The 10,487-nt window shown below is 71.7% G+C and overlaps 1 protein-coding gene and 1 non-coding gene across 2 annotated transcripts in view; one reads left to right on the top strand and one right to left on the bottom strand.

Moving 5' to 3' along the window:
- Positions 1-8,640: 8,640 nt before the first annotated feature.
- Positions 8,641-10,487, bottom strand: part of LOC135441734 (basic proline-rich protein-like) — a 2,552-nt gene continuing 705 nt past the window's right edge. Inside the window, exons 2-3 of the mRNA XM_064701279.1 lie at positions 10,121-10,487; positions 8,641-9,785 (exon numbers count right to left, since the gene is read on the bottom strand). The exon at positions 10,121-10,487 is cut by the window's right edge and continues 384 nt beyond it. Coding sequence (XP_064557349.1) covers positions 8,641-9,785; positions 10,121-10,487 — 1,512 coding nt within the window. The remainder of the gene's footprint in view (positions 9,786-10,120) is intronic.
- LOC135441735 (5.8S ribosomal RNA) lies at positions 9,782-9,934 on the top strand. The gene has a single exon (XR_010438539.1). It is a non-coding gene; the product is annotated as a 5.8S ribosomal RNA (ribosomal RNA).

Below are 10,487 nucleotides of genomic sequence, written 5' to 3'. Positions count from 1 at the left end.
GTGTCGCGGGCCCCGGGGTAGCCCTTTGTCCCAGGGCCGGGAAACCCTGTGTCCAGGCCGGGGGTTCGCCGGGTGTCCCAACCCCGGTAAAACCGGGTGTCCCGTGACCCGGGGGCAGACCGGTGGGCCCCGGCGCCGGCCTGAGCCTGGGGCCAGGGGCCGGTTTGCTGGGCCCCGGTCCCCCCGCCCTGGCCCAGGGCCGCCTACCCAATGCTGGCCTGTGGTCCCTGCCGCCTTCCCTTCGGGTGCCTACAAGGGGGAAATGTAGCAGCGGCACCCGGGGGGGCGGGGGGGGGAGGGCAGGGGGCCGGGGGAGGCATGGGGGGGGGGGCCCCCCAACCGGCGGGGCTGGGGGCTCCGACAGAGGGAAAAGGCAGGGGTCGGGGGGGGCAGGGGGGGCGCGGGACAGGCCAGGGCAGGAAAAAAGGGCACCGGGGCGGCAGGCGGGGGCACCGGGGGGCAACGGGCACCCCCGGGGCGGGGGGGGGGGCATGGGGGGGCGGCCGGGGGGGCGGGGATGATTGCCGGCGCGTGCGTGCGCACGCGCGGCGGTGTGGTGGCCTGAAGGGGTGGCCTTGGGAGGACTGCGCACTTGGGGGGGGGGGTGGGGTGGGCGTGTATCGGGTCTGTGTGCGGACGGGGGCCCAAGGGGCGGCTTCGTCCCGGGCCCCCCCCCCCCGGCCTCCCCCGACCCCCCGGCCCCCGACCCCCGCAGGGCGAAGACCTCGCCCCGTGAAAGACCCCCCCCCAAAAGGGCCCCGCCTGTGTGCTGGCGGCGGCGGGCCGGCGGCACCGCCTCTACCGGGGGGCGGGGGGGGGCGGGGGGGGGCGAGCCGCATCGGGGGCCCAGGGGGCCGGCGGGTTTTAGGGTCTCAGGGGCCGGGGGAGGGACAGGGGCGGGGGGGGGCAGGGGCGGGGGGGGGGGGGGGGGGGGTTGGGGGGGCGCCGTTTCGCCGGTTCAGCCTGTCAGCGGGCAGACCACGGGGCAAAGGGTTCCCGTCGGCCGGCGGGGAGTGCTCTGGATACAAAAGGAAAAGAAATAAAAGTCCCATTTTTAATTTTGATTTGTTTTTCCGGAGATTTCTCTTTCCCAAGCCAATAAGGAGCCATTCAAAAAAAAAAACAAAACCAAAAAAAAACCCAAAAAACCAAAAAAAAAAAAACAAAAACAAAAAAAAAACCAAAAAACCAAAAAAAAAAAAAAACCAACAAAAAAAACAACAACAAAACAAATAAAAAAAAAAAAACCACCCCAAAAGACAGACAAAAGCACCCGAAAATATATATTGATCTTGAAAGTGGGGTGGGGTTCATTGTGTGGGACGGGAGTGGTCGAGCCGTCTGGCTCCAGGCTAATATGAGGCTGTGAGTTTAGCTCGGCCCCGGGGTCGACGGAGACGGTGAGGCGACCGGGCGGCGGGTGACGACAGGGGCATGGGAGGTCTACGCGGGGACCGGGCCGGTCGTGGCACATCAGGTCAAGCCGGCTCCGGCGCCGGCGGGGCTCGCCGGGCGCCGAGAGGCAGGCGGCTGGGAGGGGATACCAGGTCTAGCCAGCGCTCGAGGCAACCAGGGGCTACCCGGGCCCCGGGACACCAGGTCTACCCCGGAGCCCGGGGCACCAGGTCTACCCCGAGCCCGGACACCAGGTCTACCCCGGCCCCTGGGACACCAGGTCTACCCGTCTCGGGCCGCGGAACCAGGTCTACCCGCGCCCGGCCCGGGGCTTAGTCTTATAGCGGCGGGTGCCGGGTAGACCTGTTGTCTCGCCGGGGTGCGGAAGTTCACCAAGGGGTCCTGTTGTCGGCTGCCTCCGGGGTGCCTCATCGAGGAGCGGCCTGAGCGCGCCCCTTCCCGGTCGATCCTCCCTCGGTCCTCTTGGAGGCCTCGGCGGCTTCGGACTTACTGTCCGATTATGGGAGCGAGGTGACGGGCCGATCCCCCTAGTTGGGCTGAGGCTGGCCTACTTTAAGGGCGGGAGAACAGCCGCACTCAGGTGGCCGGCCAAGCAAAAGCCAGTTTTTCCGCCTGCCGGGGCGAGTCTCCTTGTGGCTCGGCTCCGGCTCCCGTCCCTCCCGGGGAAGTTGGCACAGTGAGAGCGAGGCCGAGAGAGAAGGGCTGAGAAAAGACGGACCGGATCCCTCCGAGAGACCGAGAGAGAAGGGCTGCGAGCGGAGGGACCGGTTCCCCCGAGGGCCAAGATAGAGAAGAAAGGGGCCGGATTCCCCCCCGGGATGCCGAGAGAGAAGGGCTGCCGAGCGGGAGGGGCCGGTTTCCCCCCCCGGGTGCCGAAGAGAAGGGGGGCCCCGCGGGAGGGGGGGGATTCCCCCCCGGGATGCCGAAGAGAAGGGTGCCGACGGGGGGGCCGGATCCCCCCGGGATCCCGGAGAAGAAGGGCTGCCGGCGGGGGGGCCGGTTCCCCCCCGGGAGCCGAGAGAAAAGGGCTGCCGGGGCGGGAGGGGGGGTTTTCCCCCCCGGGATGCCGAGAGAGAAGGGCTGCCGAGCGGGAGGGGCCGGTTTCCCCCCGGGGGTCCCGAGGGGAAAAGGGGCTGCCGAGGGGGAGGGGCCGGTTTCCCCCCGGGATGCCGAGGAGAAAGGGCTGCCGACGGGAGGGGGCCGGTTCCCCCCCGGGGATGCCGAGAGAAAGGGGCGGGAAAAAAGGGATTGGAGAGCCGCTTGGGGGCGGGGGCGGGGGCGCCTGTCCCTTTTGTGCCTGGCCTTAAGCCGGGGCCCACTCGGGGGCACTTTTTGGGCGCCCCGCCCCCCCCGGGAAGCTGGGGGACCCCGGGGTCGGGGGCCCCCCGCCCCCGGGCCGCCTCGTTAACCGTCCCCCTTCCCTCGGCCTTAACCGGGGGACCCGCGTTGGGGGCAGATTTTTCGGTTGGGGGCCCGGCACCCGCAGAGAGGAGAGAGAGAAGGAGGGTGAGGTGCGAAGCCCCCCGGACCTTTCCCGGGGCGAGGCGGGGCGCCTCCCCCACCTCGGTGGGGGGCGAAATCGACCGAGCCCCCTTGGCCGGGCGGCTGGGTTCCCCGGGGCCCGCGTTTTTTCTTTTTTTTTCCGGGGTTTAGGCGCGCCGGGCGCGGGCAGAGGGGGGGCGCCCCCCCGGGCCTCCGGGGTTTTTTTTCCTTGGGGGCCTTTAAGGGCGGGCCCCCGAGGACCGTTGCGACAAGGCGCGCGCGGGCCACGTCGGCGAAGAGGAAGGGGGCGAGGGGGATTTGGGGGTCCGGGGGGGAGTGAGAACCGTAACTCGCCCCCGCGGGTGCCCCCGGCCCGGGCCCCGCGCCCCCCGTGGCACAGGGCGCGAAAAACGCCGCCTCCAGTGCCTTTTTGTCGTCCTTCCCCCTATTTTTTTTCCGGAAAGGGAAACCCGGCCGGGGGGGCGGCGCGGTCCCTGGCACTATTTCTCGCACGCTCGGCCGGGTTCCCCCGGGCCCGGAAGGGGAACCCGAGTCCCCCCGGGGGCGGGCCAGCCCAGCCCCAGCCCTGCCGTTCCTAGCCGAGAAGGGAATCCGTTGGCGCCCGGGGGGGGCGGGGGGGGGGCGGCCCCCCCGCGCTCTCCTCTGCCCGAGCGCTCCGGGGGGGGCTGGGCGGCCGTGCCCCGTTGCCCAGGACCGTGGCCGTGGGGGGGCCGTCGTCGTCGCCGTCGGCGGCGCGGCTCCTTCCTCGGCCGCACTCGATCGATGAGGTTTTTCGGGTGGCGTCGGAGAGGGCCCCCGGCCGGCCGGCTCTCCTTCCCGGGGGCTTCTCTGTCGCGGGGAAAGTCACGGCGGGGGTTCCGCTGCTCGGGCAGGGCGGTCTCCTTTCCAGTTCGCTTCCCGTCGCAGGCGAGGTGTCGCCCCTTCCCGCTGCCGGGGAGGGGGCTTTACCGACCCCAGCTGTGTGACGGCCCGCGTGCCCCGCTAGCCCACAGGTGTCCTTCGAAAACCACGCGAGGTGCCGGTGCCGGCCCCGGTCCGGGTTAGGCCCCGGGGGGGCCGGCCGCGAGCAGCGCCGGGCGGCGGTGCGGTTGGAGCTGAGCCGCGGGTCAGAATGGGAGAAGAGAGGGCGAAAACGACCCGAGAACCGATGGGGGCGGACGGGGGAGCAGAGCCCGATCCGCGCGCTCCTTTGCCGTCCCGCCGCCTGCTGCAGAGCGAGCCGCCCCGGCCGAAAAGGGGGCCTCGGTGTCCGGGCCGCCCCGCCTCGTCGGTCGCTGTCTCCTCTACAGGTCCGGTGCTTTCCCCGCGGGCCCCGGGGGGGGGACCGTCGGACGGGGTTCGCTCCCCCGCGAGCGGGCCCCGCTCGGCCCCCAAACCTCGCCGCGGGCCGGTTCGCTCGCCGGCGACCGGTCGGCGGGCGGGGGTGGTTCGGCTTCGGGGGGGCGGGTCAGCCCCGGCCGAGCCCCCCGTTCCGCGCGCCGCGCGCCGTGACTTCCAGCGCGAGGCCCAGTCTCGAAGCCCGGGCGCGGGCCCCGAGGTGTTGTGTAAAGGCGAGCGAGGAAAAGCCCAGAGAGGGGAGAGAGAGAGAGCGCGCTCGCGAGAGGAGAGACGGAGCCTCGCGCTACACTCGCCCCGAGTGGCGAAAGAAAAAAACTGCGCAGCGGTCCCGGCTCCTTGCCCGCAGCGTCGCGGGAAGGGCGGCCGCCGGGGTCGGCCGTGGCCGCGAGGGGCGTCCCTCGCGCGTGGCGCCGTTCCCCGCCCCCCGGCGCCGCCGGGCCGCGAGGCTCGGCCGGCCGGGCCCCCCGGCGCCGCCGGGGCCCGTCGCCGCCATGCCGCCAACCGTCGCGTCCGCGATGGGCCCCTCCCGCGGGTCGGAGCGGCGAAAGAGCCGGGGCGGTCAGGGTTGGCGGGGCGCGCGCCCGGTCGGGCCGGGCGCGTCCGGGCGGGCCGGGCGCTCGCGCGCCGCCGGGGGCAGCGGCGCCGCCGTGGGGGCGGCTACCTGGGGTTTATCCTGCCAGTAGCATATGCTTTCTCAAAGCTTAAGCCATGCATGTCTAAGTTACACACGGGCGGTACATGAAAACTGCGAATGCTCATTAAATCAGTTTATGGTTCCTTTGGTCGCTCCTCTCCCGCTCCTTGGATAACTGTGGGGAATTCTAGAGCTAATACATGCCGACGAGCGCCGACCTCCGGGGACGCGTGCATTTATCCCGACCAAAACCAACCCGGCCCCCCGGCAGCTTTGGTGACTCTAGATAACCTCGAGCCGATCGCACGCCCCCGCGGCGGCGACGACCCATTCGAATGTCTGCCCTATCAACTTTCGATGGTACTGTCTTGCCTACCATGGTGACCACGGGTGACGGGGAATCAGGGGTTCGATTCCGGAGAGGGAGCCTGAGAAACGGCTACCACACCCAAAGGGAAGGCAGCAGGCGCGCAAATTACCCACTCCCGACCCGGGGAGGAGTGACGAAAAATAACAATACAGGACTCTTTCGAGGCCCTGTAATTGGAATACGCCTTTTAAATCCTTGAGCGAGGATCCATTGGAGGGCAAGTCTGGTCCCAAACAGCCGCGGTAATTCCAGCTCCAATAGCGTACCCTTAAAGTTGCTGCAGTTAAAAAGCTCGTAGTTGGATCTTGGGATCGAGCTGGCGGTCCGCCGCGAGGCAGCCACCGCCTGTCCCAAGCCCTCCTTCTCGGCGCCCCTCGATGCTCTTAGCTGAGTGTCCCCCGGGGCCCCCGAAGCGTTTACTTTGAGAAAATTAGAGTGTTCAAAGCAGGCCGGGCCCGGGGCATACTGCAGCTAGGAATAATGGAATGGGGACTCCGGGTTTCTATTTTTTGTTTTTGGGAAAACGGGGCCATGATTAAGAGACGGCCGGGGCCATTCGTATTGGCCGTTTAGAGGTAAAATTCTGTGGAACCCGGGGGCAAGACGGCCTAGAGCAAAAGCAATTTCCAAGAATGTTTTTTTAATTTCAAACGAAAGTCGGAGGTTCGAAGACATCAGATACCGTCTAGTTCCGACCAATACGATGCCACTGGCGATCCGGCTCGTTATTCCCATGACCCCCGGGGCAGCCCCGGGAAAACCCAAGTTTTTGGGGTTCCGGGGGGAGTAGGGGTTGCAAAGCTGAAACTTAAAGAATTGGGGAAAGGGGCCCAACCACCAGAGGGGGGAGCCTGGGGCTATAATTTGACTCAAAAAGGGGAAACCTCACACCCGGCCCGGACACGGACGGGATTACAGATTGAACTCTTTCTCGATTCCGTGGGTGTGGGTGCATGGCCGTTCTATAGTTGGCGGAGCGTTTGTCGGGTTAATTCCGAAAAACAGAACGAATTTCGGGCATGCAAATTTTTTTTCGCGACCCCCAGGCGGTCCGGCGCCCCAACTTTTAGAGGGACAAGGGGCTTCACCACCCGAGTTGGACAATAACAGGCTGTGATGCCCAGATTCCGGGGCCGCCGCCCCCACCCTTGACTGGTTTCAGCTGTGCCTACCCCACGCCGGCAGCGCGGTTAACCCATAAAACCCCATTCGTGATGGGGATGGGGGGGGGGATTGAAATTCCCCCCCGTGAACGAGGAATTCCCAGTAAGGGGGGTCATAAGCTCGCGTTGATTAAAGTCCCGGCCCTGTGTACAAAACCCCCCGTCGCAAATACTACGTTTGATGGTTATGGGGTCCTCGTGCGTGGCCCCGGCGGGTCGGCCAGGGCCCCCGCCGGATTTGTCCAGAAGAGGGCCCGAACTTGACTATCTAGGGGAAAGTAAAATCTAACAAGTTTTCCGGGTGGGTTTGAACCTGCGGAAGGAAAAATTAAGGGTTTTGGGGCTCGGCGCCTGCCGCGTTGCCCGTGCGTCCGGCCGGCCCCCTGCGCGCGGCGTGCTCGCCACGCACCGCTCCGTTCGCAAAGCTCTGGCCCCCCGGCCCGCCGGCCCGCCGCCCGCACCGGGGGCCACAAAAGCCCTCCCCGGAGGCCCGGGGCGGCCGCAGCCCCAAAAGAGAGTGACCGGGGGCGCGCGGGACCCTCCGGGGTGGGGAAGAAAACGGGGGCTCCCACAAGAGAAGAGAGTGCGAGGGGGGCCCCTCGGGCGCGGCACCGGGCGCGCCGCTTCCCCGCACCGTTCCGCGGGCGGGGCTGACCCCGCGCTCCATAAACCCCCGCGTCGCGGCCGGGCCTGAAGCGCGGCGCGCCGTCCCGCCGTCGCGCGGCTTTTCCTCCTACCCTCCTCGTCTCGCGTTTCCCCCTCCTCCCCCCCGCCCCTTGCCCCGGGCTGGGCCCCCGGGCCCGCCCCGCCGGGGGGGCGGGGCCCCCGGCCCGGGCCCCGGCCTTCTCGGGCCCCCCGCCCCCCGGCGCCCCCCCCAAAAAGCCGGTCGGCGCAGGCCGTGCTGCGCCGCGCCCCGGGGCGGCGGCCCGAGTTCTCCCGAGGGCCCGGGTCTCCCCTCGGTGCGCGCGAGAGAAAACCGCCCGGTGCCGGGGGGGGGGTGCTCGGTCAAAAAGGCCCCCTCCCGGAGGCGCCCTCTTCCCTCCCCTCGCTGCTTCGCCCGTCGAGCGAAAGGGCCCGGCCCCTCCGGGCCCTGGCACCCGTCGGCGGCCGATGTGGAAAATGGCGAGGACGGGCGGCGGGGCCCCCTTTTGGGGCTCGGAGGAGGCGGCTCCTCCCCGGGCCCCTTTTTTCCCGCACCGGGGAGCGGGGCTTTTTCCGGGCCGGCAAGTTCCCGCTCTCCGGCCGAGGGGGTTCCCCCCTCTGGCCGCCACAGAGGAGAGAGAAACACGGGCCCCGCTTTTCCGGGGGTTCCCGGGGCCGCCGGCCTTCGGGGCCGCGCGCTCGATGCGCGGCCCCCGGCGCGGGCGAGGGCCTCGGGGTCGGGCCCCCGCGTTTCCCCCCCCCCGGCGGGGGGTCCGGGGCCCCGGGGGGTCCTCTCGGGCGCGCGCTCGGGGTACTGAGGGAAACCCCGCCCCGAGAAAAGGGGGGCCGCGGTGGTGGCGGCAGACCCGGGCGGCCCCCCCCCGGGGGAACCCCTCCCCCGAGGCGGGAGCGGGGGCACCCCGCGGGGGCCAAAAAAGGTTCGTTTTCCCCCCGCCCCAGGGCCAGGTACCTTTGCCTCCGCGCGTCGGCGGTTTCCCCCTCAGGTTTTCCCCCCCGATCGTCAAACCCGGGTTTCGGGGGGGACCGAAAGGGGGGGCCGGCGAAGCAGGCGCGGTTTAAAAGACTCGGGCGGCTTTGGCGCGGCCCCGCCGTGGGCCCGCGGCGGCGGCGGCGGCGGCGGGGGCGGGTTTTGCCGGGGGGCGGCGCGGGGCCATTGAGGGTAAAGGGGGGCAGCTACTTTCCCCCTGTACTCCTGCGGTGGTGTCCCCGGGGGCCGCCGGCCACCGCGCTCGCCTCCGTCGTCGGGCGTCGTCGCCCCCCCCCCCGGCCGCGCGCGAGCGCGCCGGGGGGAACCGCGCCGCGCCGGGGAGGGGCGGGGCCCTGCCCCCCCCCCCCCCGCGCCCCGGCCTCTCGGAGAGGGCCGGGGGGGGGCCGACCCGCCCCCTCCTTTGTAACGGGCACGCCGCATGAGGCCCCCGCTCCCCTGCCTTTACCCTCCCGCTGGGGCGGCCCGCCGGGGTCCGCCGCGCTCTTCCCCCTTTGGGGCCGGGCCGCCGTTGCGGTTTCTCGCGGGCGCGGCGCCGCGTCCCGCCGTCGCCCCCTATCGCTCTCCCTCACGGCCTTTCCTCCTCGAAGGCCGCGCCGGCGGCGCCGTCCGCCGGCCGTCCCCCCCCGCTCGATCGCCGCCCGCCCGGGGGGCGAGCGCCGCGGGCCCTCCGTCGGCGGAGGCCCGCGAGCGCGGGCGACCCCGTGCCGAGCGGCGGCGGCGCCGCTCGACGGGTGTCCCCCTCTTCCCTGCGGGGGACGGTCGGCCGGAGGGCGCCCGCGCGGCCGGCGGCGTCCCGTCCCGGGCCCCGCACGTCGCGTCCCCCGTCGCCCTTCTCGGCCGCGCGTGGGCCGAAGGAAGGCGTGCGGGCGGCCGCGGGGGCGCTTCCCCCGCCCGGTCTCCGCGTGAAAACGAGGAGAGCGGGCGTTGCCCCCCGGCTCAGCGCCGTACGCCTTCCGCCGGGCGCGTGCCGAGGCGAAGGGGGCCACGGCGGTGGGAGGCGGCGGCGGCGGTGCCGGAGCGCGGCCCCGGCGGCGGCGGCGGGGTCTGCCGTCCGGCAGGCCTCGGGCGCTGGCGAACGCCGGCTCGGCTCTCGTGGCGTCCGCCTCCGGGGCCGGCGGCGGAGCGGTCCGCCGACGCTGGCCCGCCTGGCGGAGCGGGCCCCGCCGGGGGGAGGCGCGCCGGCGGCACGGTCGTCGCCGCGCGCCGTCTCGAGCGGGCGAAAGGCCGCTGGGAGAGAGAGAAAGGGAAGCCGGCCGCGCGGCGGCGCGGCGGCGCTCCGCGAGCCCCCGCGGCGGGGGCGGCCGCCGGGGGAGCCGGCGTGCGCGGGGGCCGACGGCCGCGCCCCCGGCCGCGTTGCCGAGCCGTGTGTCGTGTCGTTCCCGTGAAAGCGAGAGCGGGCGGGCCGCCGTGCCCCCCCGCGTGCCGGCGCGCGCCGCCCGGCCCTCCGCGCGGAGGCCGGGCCGAGCCCGGGCGCCTGGGCCGCCTCCGAAAGACGGCACGTGAGGTCGGCGTCTCCCCTCGCGGGGGGGGAGGCGGTCGGGGGCGCGGGCTCCCCCGCCCTCTCGGCAGTCCTTCGGAGCGTGGGTTTCTCCCGTTTCTCAGTGTTGCGTGTGCTCGTACGGTCGAAGCCAGGCGCGCGCCCGCGCGGCCTTGGCGCGAGCGGCAAAAAGGGGCCGTCGGCGGCGAGCGGCGCCCGAAAGCCAGACAACTCTTAGCGGTGGATCACTCGGCTCGTGCGTCGATGAAGAACGCAGCTAGCTGCGAGAATTAATGTGAATTGCAGGACACATTGATCATCGACACTTCGAACGCACTTGCGGCCCCGGGTTCCTCCCGGGGCTACGCCTGTCTGAGCGTCGCTTGACGATCAATCGCCGTCCGGGGCCACCCCGGCGGCGCGGCTAGGGTCGCCTCGCAGGCCCGTTGCCCGCGGCGGGCGGTTCGGCGGCGGTGCGGGCGGCGGCGGCGTGCCGCCGGTGCCCGAGGGAAGGCGGTCGGGCGGTCGGGCGAGGGAAGCGTTTCCCTGGCGGCCCCCGATCCCTTGCCTGCGGCCCGGCGCGCGTCGCCGTCGTCGTCGTCGCGGCCGCCGGTCGACGGCCGTCGCCGCACAGGGCCTTCGTCCCCTAAATGCAGACTCGGGGAGCGCTCCGTAGCTCCCGCTCCCGGAGCGAGCCGCTGGGGCGGAGCTCGTCCTCGCCGGGGCGCGCCGCGGATGCGGCGGCGGCGGCGGCGGGGGAGAGCGAGAGACGGCGTCGAAAGCGCCGGCGAGGGCCGAGAGAAAGGCGAGAGAGAGAGCGAGCGAGAGAGAAAGGGCGAGAAAAGGGAGGGCGAGGCGCGGGCCTCGCCCCCGGCCTTCCACCCCGAGCGGGCGGCTGTCTGCGGGTGGGTACCGCGGCGGTACCGTGCCGTGCT

Source organism: Zonotrichia leucophrys, unplaced genomic scaffold (assembly GCF_028769735.1).
Source record: "Zonotrichia leucophrys gambelii isolate GWCS_2022_RI unplaced genomic scaffold, RI_Zleu_2.0 Scaffold_460_40487, whole genome shotgun sequence".
In the NCBI taxonomy this organism is placed as follows: Eukaryota; Metazoa; Chordata; class Aves; order Passeriformes; family Passerellidae; genus Zonotrichia; species Zonotrichia leucophrys.
This window is presented reverse-complemented; position numbering and strand designations above follow the sequence as displayed.